At 47.7% G+C, this 21,129-nt stretch overlaps 1 protein-coding gene across 9 annotated transcripts in view; it reads right to left on the bottom strand.

Annotated features, from left to right (window-relative positions):
- Positions 1 to 18,434, bottom strand: part of RAPGEF2 (Rap guanine nucleotide exchange factor 2) — a 246,713-nt gene extending 228,279 nt beyond the window's left edge. For all 9 annotated transcript variants that reach the window (XM_044299967.1, XM_044299958.1, XM_044299951.1 and 6 more), the window contains exon 1: positions 18,086 to 18,434. In XM_044299967.1, coding sequence (XP_044155902.1) covers positions 18,086 to 18,154 — 69 coding nt within the window. In that variant the 5' untranslated portion in view covers positions 18,155 to 18,434. The remainder of the gene's footprint in view (positions 1 to 18,085) is intronic.
- Between the last annotated feature and the right edge of the window lie 2,695 nt (positions 18,435 to 21,129).

The raw sequence follows: 21,129 nt of genomic DNA on the forward strand, positions 1-21,129 counted from the left end.
GCGCTGGGTCACCGGTATGGATTTAGTGACAGAATTAGACTTGGAAATACACAGTAGCGGGTGTGTGTGAAGTTACTCTGAATGACCCTATGTGCACCTTCAATATTATATACCCTTTTTGGGATAGATTTCAAAGAGCTCTGATATAGCAGGAACCACTAAATTATGAAATTGCTAAATTGAGAATTGTATTTCAACCCAGAACAAGAAATGTGCTTGAACGGACACTAAATAACTCGCCCAGCTACAGCACTAGGGACAGATTTAGCTGGATATAAATTTGAGGCCTAGTATTTAGGCGCTGGGTGACCGGTATGGATTTAGTGACAGAATTAGACTGGGATATGGCCAAAAAATGAACAGACTATTGCTGGTTAAATGCACTTGGTGTGACAGCTTCACCCTGATGTAGGCTTTAGCCAAAAAACAACCACACCATTGAGGGTTAAATGCACTTGGTGACAGGCGCAGCTTGCCCCTGATTTTGTATATGGCCAAAAAATGAACAGACTATTGCTGGTTAAATGCACTTGGTGTGACAGCTTCACCCTGATGTAGGCTTTAGCCAAAAAACAACCACACCATTGAGGGTTAAATGCACTTGGTGACAGGCGCAGCTTGCCCCTGATTTTGTATATGGCCAAAAAATGAACAGACTATTGCTGGTTAAATGCACTTGGTGTGACAGCTTCACCCTGATGTAGGCTTTAGCCAAAAAACAACCACACCATTGAGGGTTAAATGCACTTGGTGACAGGCGCAGCTTGCCCCTGATTTTGTATATGGCCAAAAAATGAACAGACTATTGCTGGTTAAATGCACTTGGTGTGACAGCTTCACCCTGATGTAGGCTTTAGCCAAAAAACAACCACACCATTGAGGGTTAAATGCACTTGGTCGCAGCTTGTGCTGGCGCACCACAAGACACAAAATGGCCGCCGATCACCCCAGAAAAATGAGACTGACAAACGGTCTGTGCAGCCTAAAAACAGTGAGCAATTGAGGATCAGCAGCTCAATGATCCACAGCTGCAGATCGATCAGTTAATCAAGTCCTTTGGAGGAGTTAATCTGCCTAATCTCGCCCTACTGTCGCAGCCGCAACCTCTCCCTACGCTAATCAGAGCAGAGTGACGGGCGGCGCTATGTGACTCCAGCTTAAATAGAGGCTGGGTCACATGGTGCTCTGGCCAATCACAGCCATGCCAATAGTAGGCATGGCTGTGATGGCCTCTTGGGGCAAGTAGTATGACGCTTGTTGATTGGCTGCTTTGCAGCCTTTCAAAAAGCGCCAAGAAAGCGTCACAAAAGCGCCAAGAAAGCGACGAACACCGAACCCGAACCCGGACTTTTACGAAAATGTCCGGGTTCGGGTCCGTGTCACGGACACCCCAAAATTCGGTACGAACCCGAACTATACAGTTCGAGTTCGCTCATCCCTATTCCTTATTCACAATGGTACCATTTGTCCACTCATGATACACTTTCTCCACAGCAGCACGAGAACAGTTCACAACCTGCACAGTTTAGAAATACCGTCACCCTTGGCCCGAAAGCCAATAATCATCCCTTTTTGCAACTGATAAATCACTCCTTTTACCCATGACAGCAATGAGGGATATGTGCTCAGACAGATTATCACACATGTTACGTACCCACCAAGCCAGCTAAGCACCCGCGACTTCCTTCATGAGCTACACGCTGCCGATGTCGAACGTAGGAAGTGGTCATAATAATGTGACTTGACTGTGTACATAGCGGGGAACAGCTTTTGTAGTGCATGTTTTAAATATATTTTTTTTTATTATTAGGTCGAATTTTCTTTTGTCTATCACTAACCGTCCCCATCAGCTTCACAGTAAAAGTGATGCTAGTTTTTTCTTCTCATCTATCTAATACTGCACGAGCCTAAATCCAAACATTATAGGGAGCCTGAGAGTGTCTGAGCGGTCACATTTCCTGGGTGTAGAAGAGACTGGTGGGGGACCAGGGAGAGGTGGACGGATCAGGCCAGTATAGTACTGTAGGTGTCTGAAGTAGGTTACAAAACTGGCTTCAACAGAAGCACAAAATGCCAAGGTTTTACTTCAGCAAATGTTTCCAGATGCCCTCTGGAGGGGTGCGGAACCATGCATGGAGAGTAATGAAGCCGGCATAGTCTTCCATCTATGAAACCTCTCTTCAAAACACAAGGAGGGCGGCTTAGAATACTGGAACCTATGAGCAGCGTCCAGATTAAACTATGGATTATGAAAGATGTAGAATGACTGTTTACCCAGATTTCTCCATAGTAGCTTACTAAGTGTCTTGGAGAAAGTCCGGTTTACAACCAAATCCATGTCACACAGTGGTATCAGAGTCCAGCTGAGCCAGATAATAACCTGGAACACTAGCAGGCTTCAGCAAACCGCCTTATGATTGACTGCAGATGTTCAAAACTATGCGGGACACCTACACACGTAACAGAACTTCAAGACCGCTACCGAAATCCACAAAAACAATGGCCACATAAGAAGAGCAAGAGCTTGGCGCCTTACATCATAAGCAGGGCCTCTCTGGGCACAAGTGTAAAAGGTTTGTGAATGGAAACGGAATGGGCTCCATCACAGTCAGCGGAGTCTACTCAGCGTCATCGGCTGGGCTCGCATCACATTTGTGTCATACATTTAAGTATACTTTGGCCTACATGTTTTTTTTGCTGAACTTTGCAGGATGGAAAAACCTGGTACACTACGCTTTCACATCCTGCAGAGTTCTGCAAAAAAAAAAAAAAGTATGTATGTATATATATATATATATATATATATATATATATATATATATATTTTACAATGGAGCTCCATGGCAATGGATGCCACAGTATGGCATCTGTCTGAGGCGTCCGTTAATGTATATGGTTTTTGTGTATGTTGACCATATAACAAAAACCCAGCCTTACATGCCCGATCCAGCACTTCTGTTATTTTTGTCGCTCTGCTCATCTAAGGCTACTTTTACACCTGCGTTTGGTGCGGATCCGTCTTGTATCTGCACAGACGGATCCTCACCAATAATGCAAACGCTTGTATCCGTTAATAACGGATCCGTTTGCATTATTCATTAAAAAAAAAAAGTCTAAGTCAAAACGTATCCGTCTTGACTTACATTGAAAGTCAATGGGGGACGGATCTGTTTTCAATTGCACCATATTGTGTCAGTGAAAAACTGATCCGTCCCCATTGACTTAGGCCCCTTTCACACGGGCGAGATTTCCGCGCGGGTGCGATGCGTGAGTTGAACGCATTGCACCCGCACTGAATCCTGACCCATTCATTTCTATGGGGCTGTTCACATGAGCGGTGATTTTCACGCATCACTTATGCGTTGCGTGAAAATCGCAGCATGTTCTATATTCAGCGTTTTTCACGTAACGCAGGCCCCATAGAAATGAATGGGGTTGCGTGAAAATCGCAAGCATCCGCAAGCAAGTGCGGATGCGGTGCGATTTCCACGCATGGGTTCTAGGTGACAGTCTATTCACTGTATTATTTTCCCTTATAACATGGTTATAAGGGAAAATAATAGCATTCTGACTACAGAATGCTTAGTATAATAGTGCTGGGAGGGTTAAAAAAAAAAAAAAAAAAAAAAAAAAGTTAACTCACCTTATCCCCATGATCGCCTAGTTCCCGGTCGGTCTGTTCTTTAGCTGTGGCTAAAGGACCTGTGGTGATGTCAGATCACATGCTCCATCACCATGGTGATGGACCATGTGATCCGAGTTAACTTTTTTATTTTTTTAACCCTTCCAGCGCTATTATACTAAGCATTCTGTATTCAGAATGCTATTATTTTCCCTTATAACCATGTTATAAGGGAAAATAATACAATCTTCAGAACATCAATCCCAAGCCCGAACTTCTGTGAAGAAGTTCGGGTTTGGGTACCAAACATGCGCGATTTTTCTCACGCGAGTGCAAAACGCATTACAATGTTTTGCACTCGCGCGGAAAAATCGCGGGTGTTTCCGCAACGCACCCGCACATTTTTCCGCAACGCCCGTGTGAAACCAGCCTTTACATTGTAAGTCAGGGCGGATCAGTTTGGCTCCGCATCGTCAGACTGTCACCAAAACGCAGTCTAAAAAACGCAACGGAGACCAAACGCAGCCCAATTGATGCCTTCTGAATGGATCCTTATCCTTTCAGAATGCATTGGGGCTGAACTGATCCGTTTTGTGCCGCTTGTGAGAGCCCAGAAACGGATCTTACAAGCGGACCCAGAAACGCCAGTGTGAAAGTAGCCTAACGGAGCAGAACAACAGAAATAAATGCTAAAAAAGTCTAAGGCGTACCAATACGTCTTAGACTTTTCCCCTACATTCAGCAGCGCAGGGCGCGCTGTAAACGGCACGGGCAGCTTCAGCAATGCTGCCTGTGCCTGAAATGACCAATAGCAAAGTTCCATACAGTAAGGAGCTTTACTATTGGTTGGCTTGGGGCGGGCACAGGAGCGATACAGGCCCTGCAGCAGGGGAAGCCGGTGGGAGCTGGTAGGAGGAGGGGCCGGCTCCCGGGAGTTTCTACAGTAAGGAGAGCGGGCGTGCTGCACAAGAACCCCGGAAAACATGGTGGCGGAGGAGCTAAATAGGACTCCTAAGAGGCGAAAAACAGCCCCGGACATCTTTTGTCACCTTGATGTCCGGGACTGTTTTTCACAGTCCTATATTTTGCAGTGCGGAGGCATGGATCAGAAGCTTATGGAAACACTAGGAAGCCGGGGGCTTTCGGGTCCATGCCTCCGCACCCCCGCAACCCCCCCCCACCCTTTCAATTCAATGGGTCTGCACCACAATACGGGATTCAAACGTTTGTTGCCCATGCATTGCGGAGCGCTATTTGCAGTCTGCTGCAGGTGCACGACGACCATACTGTTGTGTGAATGAGCCCCAAAAGTTCACATAATCTATTAGATAAAAAAACTGAAAGATAAATCAGGCAAATTATTGGGAACAAGCGTTCATAGGAATGCTCATTCTCGAAAACTGGCTCATATACAATCGAGCAAACATTAGGATAAAAGATGCTGGATTATCGGCAGTACGTCTCTCCATGTAATCAAGGATGTGTTGCCGATAATCAATAGAACTGAAAGAGGGAGGAACAACTACGGTAGCGATCATTCCTTCTGCATTTAGCTTGCATCGGCCTGTGTAATCAGGCCAGTGCAAACAAGCACCGATGGATGCCTGATCATCAATCGGCGATCAGGCAGTGTAATAGCACCCAACATCTTCTGGCATGGACTGAACTCCATTATTCTTAACACTTCTATGAGGGTAGTAGAGAGGGGTGACGACCCCTATAGCCTTGATCAGACAAATCACGGCCATCTATAAATTCTATGACTCCAGGATCCAGTTTGGTGTCACAGAACGACATGAAGAGAAAGCTGAGCAGCAGGAAGTTTTAGGTGCACCAGTTACCTGGCTCCCCATAGGGATCACAAAAAAAAGGGCCCCCACAGGGGTAATCATAAAAGATGCAGAAGAGTTCTGCACGGTCTTAACCAGGAGTTCCAGAATTGCTCTTTAGAAAAGCTTACATTGTAAAGAGTCCACTGAAGTCTATGAGTGTTCCTGAAAAGCGTTCCTTCTAGCAATCAGATAAAGAAGCCAGTGGCCTTATTACACCCTCATTACACGGGAACATAGCATAAAAGATAAATGCATAATTAGCCCACAATTACCTCCCAGCCATTTCCACATGCCTGCACATAGTACCCGATCGTACAGATACCGGGAGCCTCCTGGAAGAGGGAGAGACACATAACCAAGACTCCGCAGCAGGTCTGGCATAGTAAAGGTGCTACAAAGGTTGGTTGGGGAAGGGGGATTCTTAAAGGGGTATGGTTTTAAAGTTATCCGCTATTCACAGAAAAGGAGATAACTATTAGATCTGTGGGAGTCCTATCACATGAACCTCTACCAATCACGAGAATGGGGGCCCTGTCATTCCTGAAATGAGGGACCGTTCCATTCATTTCTATGGGAGTTTCGGAGACAGGTGAGCGGTGTACTCTTCTTTCTCAGGAACTCCCATAGAAATGAATGGAGCAGCCGCACACATGTGCGACCAGCCACCTCCTCTATAGGAAGGACTCCTTCTCAACAAATCTTCTCTCATTGGGAAAACCCTTTAGGGTATATATCAGGCACGGCAACAATTCGCTCCTAGGCCCCTTTCACACGAACGATACGGATTGTCTCAGGATGCGTTCAGGGAAACTCGCGCCAAGATCACTCAGTTTTGTCTGTGACTGCGATCAGTGTTTCAGTTTTTCCACGTGGGTGCAATCAGTTTTGATGCGTTTTTCACACGTATGAAAAAAAACTGAAGATTTACAAACATCTCCTAGCATCTATCAGCAAAAACGCACTGCGTCCAGGTTACATCCACTGAAGCCCCATTCACTTCTATGGGGCCAGGGCTGCATGAAAAACGCAGAATATAGAACGCCGCTCATGTACACAGACCCACTGAAATGAATGGGTCAGGTTTCAGTGCGGGTGCTATGCGTTCACTTCACGCATCACACCAGTGCAGAAAACTCGCTCGTGTGAAAGGGGCATTACACCATCTGTCAACGGCAAAGAAAGTGGGAGCGAGAGGTCCACACCAAAAAAAAAACAGGTGTCCTCCAAGTCATGCTATACACATCGTAATAGAAAAGAATCACATAAGCAGATTGCTCATTGGCACCTATCTATTAAACCATCAGCCATGCCCAGTTTGGCCCAGATTTACTAATGTGTCGGCACCTTAAATATATCTAAAAAGTTTTATCTACAATTTTTCCCCACCTAATTTAAAGAGATGGGGCTTAGCAAGGAAGGGCTGGCTTCGCTGGCAGGGCATGGCCTAACGTGAACCACTTTGCACCACATCTGGCATCAAATTCAGGGTCAAAGTAAGCCAATTAATACCTGGTAAAGAGTCAGAGAAACGAGTCTACCCCTGCACCACATTTATCATCCAGCCTGAGCCCCTGTGATAAATATGGTGCAGGTCTGGACAGCCTGTCTAAGCGTATGTCATCTACAGGATTAATAGAACTGGGTCAACGACTCTATTGTAAGTCCCTTCAATTAGGAGTAACAACACTTTACATGTCACCTAAGGCAGGGTTCCTCAACTCCGGTCCTCAGGGCCCACCTGCCGGTCATGTTCTCAGGATTTCCTTAGTATTGAGAAGGTGATATAATTAGTGTCAGTACATCAGGACTTACCACAGGTATTCATTCTGAGGGATATTCTCAAATCATGACTGGTAGGTGGGCCTTGAGGAATGGAGTTGAGGAACACTGACATAGGGTATCACTACACAAACCTAAACGGGTTATTCCATGAATAATGCAAGATCATACAGTACATGACAATCTCCTAACAAAGCTAGAACCAGCCCTGTACCTCACATGGATCCAGAGATCTCCACATTTATAGCTCCAAATGCTCTGCTAGATTTATTTCAAGATGGCAGCTCAAAGGACGCGTCCTTTCTCAGGAGGCACATCTTGTCACTGTCACAGCTTCTAACCAAAGATACGGCGTTTGGTGTTGGTGCATACTCAATGTACGTTAGGAAGAAGTATGGTCCAATGTACGCTAGGGTGACCACACATTCAGAAATCTGGGCTCCTATGTGGAACCTTGTAGCTATTTTCTACTCCGCTTACATAAAAGAAAATATAATAAAAAGATAGAAAAATAAAAATGCTCAAGAACATACAATGAAATAACCAAGTTGATGGAAGACCGTCATATAGCTACTCTTGAAACTAGAGGTAAAACTTGCCAATCCAGTGTGAAAAATGCACAAAGCAACATAAAAACACAACAAACCCAGTCCCAATGCAAGTCACACCTCGTCTCAGCGACTTCCTGCTGATATACGTCTAACCTTTACATGATACAGACCACAGTATTACTGGGTACGGCTCGGCACTGCCAAAACAATAGGGGCAAACAAAAGGAGCCTTGTGGGACCTAACTATACATTTCATACAAGATTAACTAGACTTGTTACTATAACTACAGCTGCGTTATGGCATCTGTACGTGTGCCAAGAGGCACCGAGGCATTATATCTCGAGGCAATCTACAGACCCTTACTGTACCTCCACATGCTTTACGATTTCATACCTTATCATACATATAGAAATTAATGGAGGATGGTTGCGCAGTGCACCCTCCACAACTTCTGGGGCTACGTTCTCGATGTAGGTGCGAGTCCTAGAGGTGGGACCTGCACTTATCAGAAAATCCTAGAGATATGCCCCCATTGTCACAGATGGGAATACCCTTTTAAGGTATGATCACAATCCACAGGCTTGCTGTGTTTTTGCCCCTTTAGTAAAGTCTATGCAATGCAGGTGAAAGCCATGATATTTTAGGGCCATATTATTCATATTTCTGCCACGTGTTTCCCCAAAGATCAAAGCACACAGTTTGCTTTTTTCTAGGAGTTATTATAGTTAATAGGGGATATTTATCAAAGACTGGTGTTTTACGCCAGTCTTTGATATTCCCTGCTGGAGGATGTGCTAAAAGGGGCTGTCCCACGAAAAATACTCTACAGATTTCAAACCAGCACCTAGGTCTGAATACTTTTGTAATTAAACATTTTGTATAGCTACTGAGTTATTCAGTAAAATGTATCTTTATAGCGACATTTACCTTCTTATTTCCTTGTCCAGCTCTCTGAGATGGCGCACATGCTGTTTCATCCTTCAGCTGCCCCTGAGCTGTGATAGGAAGAGGATGAACACGCCCCCTGAGCTGCAGCAGATAAGACACTCCCCCGAGCTGCCAGCTTGATATAAATCTAGCAGAGCACTGAATGTGGAGATCTGTGGATCCATGTGAGGTGCAGGGCTGGTTCTAGCTTTGTTAGAAAGAGATTGTCATGTACTGTTTGAAGTCGGATATTCTTTTTTTACATTATCAATGGGATACCCCCTTTAATCTATGAGGAGGCGAAGATTCATTTCAATGGAGCTGCAAAAGATGTGGACAGGTAGTGAGAATGGGGCCTCACACATACACATGGCAACCATTGGCCAATTTTAGTTCTCTCTGGGCCTTGTATAGTAGATACGCTGTGTGTACCAGGGACACCGTCATCAGGCTTCCTTCCAGCTTATACAGACTGCCATCAGTAACGTAAGCCAATCATCTCCACTGGGGAAATCCAGCCATTTTCCTGCTTATCCTACTTGATCTTCTTGCTGCTATAAATACTTAGGTAGCTCTGCTCTGTGCCAGATACCATGCAAGTCACTGACGAACCATGCCATTTAGGTGCCCCTGTGTATGACTACACCTGACATGTCCAACTGGTTAAGAACATCTCCAATAACCATCAACCATATAGCAATCTGACCTCTCAAGTCTCCAAAAATAAGACGTAAGGAGGAGATTTATCAAATCTGATCACATTCCACCTTTCGTTTTCAGAGCTCCTTTAGAGAACAAAAGGCTCTATTAGGCCGATTCATACAACCGTATTTTTAGCCCGCCTCCAATCCATATTTTGTACGGACAGCACACAGATCCATTCATTTCTATGGGTCTGCAAAAAGAAAAACAGAGAGCCCACCATGTGCTGTCCGCATCTATATATACGTTCTGCAAAAAAAAGATAGAGAAGAATAGGACATGTTCTATCTTGCAGATAAGAATAGATTTTGTTACAATGGGTCCGCAAAAAATAAAATAAAAATGATGCAACATGGACATCACATGGATGTCATCTGTATTATTATTATTTTTTTAGATACGGTCCTGTATATACAGGGTGTGAGGATGTCATATAGGGGCAATGGCGAACTATAGAGACGTCTCAAGCAGCTGTTATATGGCTGAGGAGGAAGGGGATGCAGCACATGTTCATCTTATCCCTGATTTTTAAGGGTGATCAGAACCTGTGTGAAGGATCCTCTCTCCAAAATTAAAGAGGACCTTTCATTAGTGTGTAGTAAAGGAGATAAATATCTGTACCTGCGGGGTACCCCCCGCCGTGCTGCCACCATGCCTGTTTTTTTGTTTTTTTTGGGCACTCCTGGGCCCCGTAATGGCCCCCCGCAAATTTCGCGCTCAGTATGCTAATACTGAGCATCGGAGCAGTGTGGAGGAGACGCAGTCTCTCTCTGTGGGCGTCTCGTTCTCCCCTGCTAGTAGCGCTGTTCAATCACAGCGCAGAGCGTCACAGCCAGAGAGAATAACCTCCCTGCCATTGGACAGCGCTACAGCCAGGGGAGAAGGAGACGCCCACAGAGAAAGACTGCGTCTCCTCCCTATTGCTCCGATGCTCAGTCTTAGCATACTGAGCACAAAATTTACGGAAGGGTGGCAGCATCAGCGAGGGGGGGTACCCCGCAGGTATTTATCTCCCTTACTACAAACCAATGAAAGGTGTGAAAGTAACCCTTAGTCGTAGTGATGGAGCGCAGAAGCCGTCTCGCCCTCTAGAAGTGTATAAAAGGCGTCATCACATCTGATCCTACATTCATAAAGCTTGCAGATACTAACGCCCCTAGGTAATGAATCCACAACAGGTCGGCATACAGTTAATGGCGGGTCCTGAAGAATCCTAGGTATTAGCCTATATACTCTTACACAACCAGCTACACAGTTCAGTCCAAGGTGCCATTCTAAAAGGGCGTGCAATCTGCAGCTACAAAGAGGTTTACGTATGAAGATTAATAGGATTACAGTCACATGCAATATCTCTTCTGGGGAAATGCAGCACAGGGAAGACGGCTCCTTATTAAAAGGAGTAGTAAACTGCAGGAAATGGTAGAAAAAATATAAGTCAGCCATTGCAGACCTGATAAATCCCCTCCCCCCCATTACATCTATGTGTATGACAGGCCATACATAAAGTATTAGCGCTGAGGCCAGCGACTGGCTGCAGAGGTCACATGCCAGTGACATGTAATGGCTCCAGGAAAATTAACAAAGACTGCGGGAGATGGTCGATAACCAGGGCTGGAGTGGAGTTTAACAGGTAATGTTTGATTTTTAGAACAATTCTTACATCTAGTTTAATTTCATAGACTCTAAAGGCCCCTTTTACACGAGTGATAGGGATTGGCTCCGGATGCGTCCAGAATGCTTTCAGTGAAACTCGCACCATTTTGCAAGCAAGGTCAGTCAGTCTTGTCTGCGTTCAGATGCCTTTTTTTTTTTTCACGCACGTGATCAAAAAAACTGAAGGTTTACAAACAGCATCTCTTAGCAACCACTGGTGAAAAACGCATCGCATCCGCACTTGCTTCCGGATGCGATGCGTTTTTCACTGAAGCCCCATTCACTTCTATGGGGCCAGTGCTGCGTGAAAAACGCAGAATATAGAACATGCTGCGTTTTTCACGCAACGCAGAACTGATGCAATGAATGGATCAGGATTCAGTGCGGGTGCTATGCGTTCATGTCATGCTTTGCACCCGCGCGGAAAAGTCACTGGTGTGAAAGGGGCCTAAAGGTAGGTTCACATTTGCATTTAACAGAGAGAGGAGAATCCGACGGATTACCAGCAGTCTAGCTGGATTCTGCCGTTCACCACCGGACCCCATTGACTATAATGGGATCCGACCGCTTTGCAGCGAAATGCTAGCTTTTGGCCAGACAAAAAATAATAATATAAACATTGCATGCAATACGGCGGTGTACGTGAACTCCAGCAGGCTGCTCTCCCAGAACAGCCTGCTGCATCTGTTTAATGCGAATGGGATCCTTCCCTAACAGCTACAATGCATAGTAGTGTATGGCAATGAGGAGCTCCGTGGTTAGCGCTGCGGCCCGAGCTTGAATCTGACCAAGGGAAACATCGTCTGGTTTCCACCAACCCTCCAAAAACATACAGGTAGGTTCATTCAGAATTTAGATGGCGATCTCCGGGGACTGATGTGGGTGACGATCTCTGTACAGCGCTCTGGACTATATAAGTGCCATATGAATGAGTAAACAACTTATAAAGAAGTTTCCAGGGAACAATAAATGCAGTCATCCGAGGTGTGCGCGTAACTCGTGCCGTTACTAGGTCCTCACGTGAATCTTGAAGCTCATTAATAAGACAGCGGCCCTTCCTCGCTGTGAAAATCAAAGCTTTCTACAAATGAATCTGGAGGAATGAAAGGTAGCTTTGTCCTTTCTTCATCTCAACCTCCGAGCAGTACTTTTCCTTCAGCTGAACTGCGAGCACCATCGCTAAAAGAATTACTGGCAAGTAAGCGTTTCCTTCCCAGGAGAATTCCAGCTACAGGCCGGGCTTACCAAGACAAAGAGACTAGAAAGACAGAACCTATAGTCTAGAGGACTGATCTGCACCCAGTGGAACCCCCTGCTCCTCCTGCTGACACATCATCGTACAGCCTTTAGAATTCAGGCATGTCAAACTCGTGGCCCTCCAGCTGTTGAAAAACTACAACTCCCATCATGCCTGGGCATACTGCAGATATCAGGGAATGCAGAGAGTTGTAGTTTTGCAACATCTGGAGGGCCATGAGTTTGACATCCATGCTTTAGATCATGCCACTATTGAGCTAGCCGCCATGTGTAGTCCTTAGAAGAGGCCTGCGAGCAGAGGTTCGGGTTCATGCAGGTGCAGCCTGGCATAACAGGGAGGATATGGTGAGGAAATGTCCCCCCTTTGTAAGACTAGTGAACCATTTCCTGCGCCCCAAACGCTTTGTATTCAGCAGTGACTGACTTCCTGCACGTCAGGCCGATGCAGAACCTGCACAATTATATATATATATATATATATATATATATATATATATATATATATATATATATATATATATATATAAGGATCCAGGACAGTGATGGGAGGCTGGAATGTGGACCAGTCTACCGTACCGTACCTTTAAATAGGAAACTGGAAAGTCATACTGGCCACATCGATTTCTGCGGGATCGCCATCTATGTAGTGTGTATGGGGGCCTTTCCAGCTCTATCCCTACCCCCACCCACCGCCAAAAGGCAGATGTCCGGAGAGAGAAGGATCAGCATTGACTAAATGGATACTTGTCTTGAGGAAATTGGTTGTGGCATTATTCAGAAAAAACTTTTATTCTTTGTGCAAATAAGGCGAGGGGAACGCCCTGCACTGGATAGCTGAGGTGCCCCGAGGGCAGCACTGGATAGCTGAGGTGCCCCGAGGGCAGCACTGGATAGCTGAGGTGCCCCGAGGGCAGCACTGGATAGCTGAGGTGCCCCGAGGGCAGCACTGGATAGCTGAGGTGCCCCGAGGGCAGCACTGGATAGCTGAGGTGCCCCGAGGGGCATGGCCTGCACTGGATAGCTGAGGTGCACCGAGGGGCATGGCCTGCACTGGATAGCTGAGGTGCACCGAGGGGCATGGCCTGCACTGGAAAGCTGAGGGGCACGGCCTGCACTGGAAAGCTGAGGTGCACCGAGGGGCGTGGGCAGCACTGGAAAGCTGAGGGGCACCGAGGGGCGTGGGCAGCACTGGAAAGCTGAGGTGCACCGAGGGGCATGGCCTGCACTGGAAAGCTGAGGGGCACGGCCTGCACTGGAAAGCTGAGGTGCACCGAGGGGCGTGGGCAGCACTGGAAAGCTGAGGTGCACCGAGGGGCGTGGGCAGCACTGGAAAGCTGAGGTGCACCGAGGGGCGTGGGCAGCACTGGAAAGCTGAGGGGCACCGAGGGGCGTGGGCAGCACTGAAAGCTGAGGTGCACCGAGGGGCGTGGGCAGCACTGAAAAGCTGAGGTGCACCGAGGGGCGTGGGCAGCACTGGAAAGCTGAGGTGCACCGAGGGGCGTGGCCTGCACTGGAAAGCTGAGGTGCACCGAGGGGCGTGGCCTGCACTGGAAAGCTGAGGGGATGAGGTGCACCGAGGGGCGTGGCCTGCACTGGAAAGCTGATGGGATGAGGTGCACCAAGGGGCGTGGCCTGCACTGGAAAGCTGAGGGGATGAGGTGCACCAAAGGGCGTGGCCTGCACTGGAGAGCTGAGGTACACCAAGAGCAGCACTGGATAGCTGAGGTGCACCAAGAGGCGTGGCCTGCACTGGAAAGCCGAGGTGCACCAAGGGGCGTGGCCTGCACTGGAAAGCTGAAGTGGACCAAGGGGCGTGGCCTGCACTGGAAAGCTGAGGGGGGTGAGGTGCACCAAGGGGCGTGGCCTGCCCTTCAGTGCACTAAATCCTCATTTGTATAAAATATAAATGTATTGTTAATAATAATAACAACTGCAGTTGACTGATGTGATGTGAGAGGCCGCAGCACTGCTGTGCACTGGTCCTAACTGAAGAGATCCAGCTGGTGGATGAAAAATTACTCCCATGCGATGCTCCTTGGGAAAAAGTATATAACCTAGCCTTCAGGTAGGCCACTACTCTGCCATGTTAGGGTGCAACCCCACGGCGCATGGCACCAAGCAACGCCCACAGTGGTAATCAATGGCCACAGGAGTGCAGCAAAATCATGTAGTCACTGGTTGGCACAGCGCCATGCAGCTAGTCACATTGTGGGGTTGCACACCTATGGGTACAGAACGATTGTGTCACCGCCCTAAGTCATAGTTACAGCCCAGCAATACACAGACACAAAGCCCAGGAGCCATCCTAAATGCTGTAGGAGTGCTGGGCGATTTGGATGGGAAGACCCCTTTATTACTCACTGGTATCACTACATAACATTCCCTGTAAGCTACGTACATAAGCAGAACCCAGCCGGCATGTCCTGGGGGGCTAGGCCATTCCATACTCCGTGTGCGTGCAGACGCCCCCCACTCCCATCTCATCCACAGTACAGGCCACAATGTTCAATTACAGAAAGATCCGCTGCCGTAAAGGATCAGGTGCCGTAGATCCAAGGATATCCTCCCTCAGCGTAGCAAGCGTTGTGGACTAAGAACATTTCTCATGCGGAACAACCATTGCCCATTTTGCCGTCCGCAAATTGTGGATCCGCAAAACACAGATACCTGCCGTGTGTTCGGATGCCACGAACTGGATCTAGACATGCAGACAGCACATGGTAAACGGGTCCACAGCCGACATCTGGATGCGGACTAAAAATATGCTTGTGTGTGAGCCCCAATACGGGAACAGCAAAGAGTATGAAATTAGACGAATCTCACGTACGCTTTTTCTCTTCTGTTTGGAAATTGACCTGCAGTGCGGATTTACAAATCTGTAGCGTGTCACATGTTTAGGTGATTTTAGTGGCGATTTCACCCTTTTCAACGGAAAGATGAGATCTGCAGCAAAAGTCCATCAAGTCCGCTTTAACACATGCAGATTTGTATGCAAATTTGGTGCAGAAACCATCAGGAATTTCGGCAAGTCTAGCCGCATCTGCGTGGAGGTAGCCTAAGGCCCCTTGCAGACGAGCGTGAGCGGAATAGGTCTGGATGAGTTTAGTGAAATATGCGCGATTTCGCAAGAAAGTTCATTCAGTTTTGCCTGCGATCGCGTTCAGTTGTTCCGTTTTTATGAGTGTGATAAAAAACTGAAGGTATACAAACAACATCTCTTAGCAACCATCCGTGAAAAAGGATACAATGCGATTTTCACGCAGCCCCATTCACTTCTATGGGCCCAGCATTGCGTGAATCGCAGATGCGTAAAAAAACCAAAGCTTGTGTATACAGACCTATTGAAATGAATGGGTCCGGATTCAGTGAGGGCGCAATGTGTTCGTATTGCGCCCGTGCGTAAAACTCGTTAGTGTAAAAGGGGCCCAACAAGCAATGACTGCAGAGAATACCTCCCTGAATCTGATGGCGCACGCCACAATGTTATTTTCTGTCAAACTCCCATAGGGCCCCATCTATCATATTGGGACGCCACAGTGATGGCGTGAACACGTTGCAAACTGCGTGTTTGCAACTTTTTCCACCCCACTTGTATAAAAGTTTTTACAGTTAAGGCGTACACACTGCCGAATGCTGCACCTAATTTTGACAAGGCATACACCTAGGCATACATGAGGCACATCATCCAGCAGCTATAATATAATAATCTCCGAAAAGTGTCAAATCTGTGTAATGATTTGTGACTTTTCTCGCCCCTCGAAAATTTAAAAAAGCGGAAAGTGGGTGAGGTTAACTGGGAGGGGCGCAGTTTCCATCGTCCTAAAGTTTCGAAAATGACACCAATTATGGTGCAAACTTAGACACGCTCATAGCAGAGATTTCTGCAAGTAACGTGGATTTTGAGACAGATGAAAACGCCAAATTAACTAAAAGGGGTGTGCCCTTTAACAATTTTGGCGCAGTTTACTTCCTTGAACTTCAGTTTTAGGCCCCATTTTTGGTCCACATCCAATCTGCATTTTTTATTTTTTTTTGCAGATTGGATGCAGACCCATTCATTTCAATAGTGCCGTAAAAACCGTGGACAATGCACAGTGGGCTGTCCAGATCCCTGCACAAAAGATAGAACACGCCCTATTCTTGTCTGTTTTACGGACAACAATAGGCATTGTTACAATCGTAAAGAAGAGAATGGTGAAGGTGCTTTACGCGTTAGGGCTCGTTCACACGACCGCGCAGTTTTTTTTTTGTGGTCCGCAAATTGCAGATCCGCAAAAAACGGATGCTGCCCGTGTGCCTTCCGTAATTTGCGGAACGGAACAGAAGGCCCATTATAGAAATGCCTATTCTTGTCCGCAAAACGGACAAGAATAGGACATGCCTCATAATTTTTGCGGGGCCACGGAACGGAGCAACGGGTGCGGGCAGCACACACAGTGCTATCTGCAGCTTTTGCGGACCCATTGAAATGAATGGTTCCCTATACAGACCGTCAACGAGCCCTTACTTGGATAAACCTTGAAGGTATTTCCACACGAGACGTCAGTACGCTGCTATGAGCCTACGTACCTCCATGGGCACTGAACGTTTTCTCCTAGATCCACAAGAACACAGTTCTGGGACGCTCCGTCCAATAGAAGCAAAGCTCCTAGAATATGGGGAACACGAGGGTCTTGGGTCTGTAAAACCTATTGGGTCAATGCACATGGCACATACAGATCAGAACACAACCCAAAGATCACTCTTGTGCCAGGCTACTTTGTGGGTGTGGTACCTCCTTAGGTCTTTGTTTTACACTTGGCGCACCCTCAAATAGATGCTCCTCAAAGACCATGATACTAACGGTGACAAGACATTACAATATACCCTGCACAGGACACCTGCCGGGGGCAGCACCCGCTCTAGTTACAGGTCTCTAGATCATTTTGTATTAACAATTGGGTGTGACAAATTCTGCATTAATGTGCCAGCCGTGGCAGGACGCAGATAAAGCCTGGAGACAATAAAGGTTCAGAGATGGTACCCTGAGATACACCTACGCTGACAGTATAGGGCAGCACTCAGTGCTGCCAGACCATACAGAAGGTACAATAAATAATGCCACCCCTAGCTTCCCCGCACACAGAATGGGCACATTGTGCTCAGGTGCCCACACCTGAACCCGTCTATCAGGAACGCTGTTACAAAGGAAACAATTGACAATGCCTTGTTGTTGGAGAACTGGTAACGATTCCTTGTAAGTCTTCTTGGCACTCATGCCCATCACCTCGGGCACATTACAACTATGTGTGTGAAGTGAGGGTCAGATTTCACAACGCCACAGAGCAAGGACAGGCAGGGTGGTGAAGATGAAACCGAGGATGGCACCTCTGGGGTCAGATGTGGCCATGCCAGTGGTTTTACACCGCTGTATTCTCACCATCATGACAATTCTTGTAAGGTAGCAGAGGTATTGTAAAGTGTATGATGCCCATGTCATGTAGTGCAAAGTAGCTAGAGTAACAAACTATACCCCAGTATCTGTGCCAGGGAACCTACCAACACCACATGGGTGCCAGGTATCACTGTACATTCATATGTATGGACCAATAGTGCCATTTCTGGGGCATGTTTGCCAGGGTAGACCACACACCACACAGGAGGCACTGTGTTATAGACCATGGCACACAGTGGCACCCCCCTTCCCGATTAACTTTCTGTGGAGATGGCAGGATGCCAAGTGCCCCCCACACCACAGCAGCAGGTGGCATCATGCCCGTACCTGAGCGCTCCTGTCAGCCGGGGGCTTCATAACCGCTTGTCGGAAACTATTATCCACGTAGGACGCCATGTTTCTTCTCCCTGCCAGTCCCGGGCACCGGGCTCAGCGGGTCTCCTGAGGGTGGGGGTCCCGGGTGGGCTCGTCCGTCCTGTTGGCTGAAGAGCACAGAGGAAATCCAGCAGAGAAGCCAAGACACAGAAACTAATCCGAGAGTTGTGAGCTAACGTGCGGCCGGTGACTCACACACGGCAGGGCCGGTACATGCCCCCCACAAACACACCGAGGGGGCTCAGCACTGCAGCCATGGTCAGAGGGGTACTCAGGAGCATCACACAGTGCAGGAAGAGGGTGTGGAAGTAACTGGGAAGCCCTCCTCTTCCTTCCCCTTCCTGTCTGCCCTCCTTACGGCTCTCTACTGCCACCTAGCGCGTCTCAGTGGCAGTGCCCAGCGGCGGCCAGACTGGCTGGGCAGGTGGCGGTGGGGTGACAGCTGGCCATACCTGTGCCACCGAGCCCCCGTGGGCACAAGTGTCCTCAGCATACTAGCCGACCCCAAGAGGTGGTGTCATGTGTCCTCCGACGGACACACATCGTGTCTTCACCGTACCTTACTGTGTGCACTGTGCTGTCTAGACTGGATACAACTGTAACGAACTCTCAGCTGTGACAAGTAAAGGTCAGGAAGGGTTTTCACCTTTTGGATATGAAGTGGAATGCCTCAATTCCTTGTCAGAACGCACAGATCTTGAAAACCACAAGGAATGTTACAGATTTGCAGGACTTTTTGTGATTAAAGGGAACCTGTCACCGGGATTTGGGGTATAGAGCTGAGGACATGGGCTGCTAGATGGCCGCTAGCACATCCGCAATACCCAGTCCCCATAGCTCTGTGTGCTTTTATTGTGTAAAAAAACGATTTTATAGATATGTAAATTAAAGGGGTTGTCTCATCATGGATAATGGGGGCATATCGCTAGAATATGCCCCTATAGGTGCGGGTCCCACTGCTGGGATCCGCACCTATATTGAGAACGGAGCCCCGCAAGTGAAGGAGGGCGCACTGCGCATGCGCAGCCGCCCTTAATTCATTTCCTATGGGGCCGGCGATATTTTTCCGTCAGCCCCAAAGAAAAGAATGGGAGCAGGTGCCGCACCTGCGTGGTACTCTCCCATTCACTTCAATGGGAGCCGGCTTGAGTCCTCCAGCCACCACCTTGCGGGGCTCCGTTCTCTGTATAGGTGCAGGTCCAGCACGGCCCAGCACGGCCCCGCATCCTCCGAATCTCCTCCTTGCTCCCCGACGTCACAAAGCTAGTGCGCCGTAATATCGCGATGCGTGAGCTAGCGCTGCGCAGTTTGTTTCCTGAGGCTGATGCCAGCACAGGGAAGGAACACTATGCAGACACTGCGCATGCGCTAGCTCACGCATCGCGAGATTGCGGCGCTCTAGATTTGTGATGTCGGGGAGCAACGAGGAGATTTGGAGGATGCGGGGCGGTGCTGGGCTCCTTCAGAGTGGGCGTGGCTGTGCTCCGAAAACGTTAGTAGCCTCATTTACATATATGAAATCTTTTTTTGACACAATAAAAGCACACAGAGCTATAGGGAAAGTATATTGCGGATGTGCTAGCGGCCATCTAGCAACCCATGTCCTCAGCTCTATACACAAAATCCAGGTTCCCTTTAAAGCGTAATACATCACTGGGACCTGCTCCTATCTCCAGAAAGGCTCCCAATGAGAAGGAGAGCGCTTGCGCAGTGTGTTCTCCATTCACTTGTATGGGCGTTCTCAATATAGCCGAGGGAGCATGCAGTGACTGGAGGGTGGCCGCGCTTGCATTGTGTGCTCTACTATGCCAGAACATTTGTGACATATCCTGGCATATGCCACCGTCTGAGATGGAAATACATAAGACGTGTATGGGGTCCCCCTGAGGTGGGGGTGGATAAGGATCAGGCTGCTGGATTTCAACCTGCCTGATACTTTGGTTCTCAGTGACATAAGCCAACCCCAGAGGTGGCTGGCAGCGGCTTACCCCTTCTCCCCATCCGGAACAAATGCACACTCTGCCAGCTGAGACTGCATGTGTATAGCGGTATATGGAGAGGTATTTGATGGTAGACCGCTGTCTAAAGTGCATGGCCACCTTAAAGGGGTTGTCCCACGAAAAGTATTTTTTATCTGTCCATAAATTTCGGACTTCTATGGGACGGATGTAGACAGCACATAACCGCATAACCCCAAAAGGCCAATTGTAATGTCCTTAAAGGTAGTCTGTCACCTACTTTGAGCACTTTAGACCGCTCATATCACATTATAGCACAGTTGCCCAACATAAAAATAGAACCTGTTTTGTGCCTTTCACATGTCCTCAAATGGAAAAAAAAACACTTTATAACAATATGCAAATTAGGGCCTGCAAGTGCCCAGGGGCGGCGTTATGGCCACAAGTGCCCAGTCCCCTCTCTGATGTGCCCAGATAACCACTCCCCTTGGATACCTTTGGCCCACCCTCCTCTCCTTATCCATCCTCCTCCTCCAGATTAGATCTTATGCGAGTGCTGGTCACCGCCGGGCCCTGCGCATGCGCGCTATTAAGATCAGTGCCTCTGTCCGCAGTGCGCATGAGCAGGCCCGGCAGTGAGCAATACCTAAACAATGCGTTTTGCATTCTGGTTTAGAGATTCGGCCGAGGATCTCAAAACCAGAGCAAAACGCTTCAGTTCGATTGAATACATCCGGATGCATCCGTTCTGTTTGGATGCGGTTGTATTAAATCGAAACAGAACAAACTGCATCAGGCACTAAACACATTGTAAGTCAATGGGTATGATACGTTTTTTTCAGATCTGAAAAAAAACGGATCCGTCACAATTGACTGTGGGATGAGCTGGAAAAACAAGTCCGATCAACTGAGGACCCGCCTTGCAATGTACAGGTCTTGAAGGATCTTGGTGCCACAGAACACCTTCAGAGGTCTTGTGAAGTCTATGCCTAGATGGGTCAGATCTGTATTGGCAGCACCAGGGAGACCTACACAATG

Source organism: Bufo gargarizans, chromosome 1 (assembly GCF_014858855.1).
Source record: "Bufo gargarizans isolate SCDJY-AF-19 chromosome 1, ASM1485885v1, whole genome shotgun sequence".
Taxonomy (NCBI): Eukaryota; Metazoa; Chordata; class Amphibia; order Anura; family Bufonidae; genus Bufo; species Bufo gargarizans.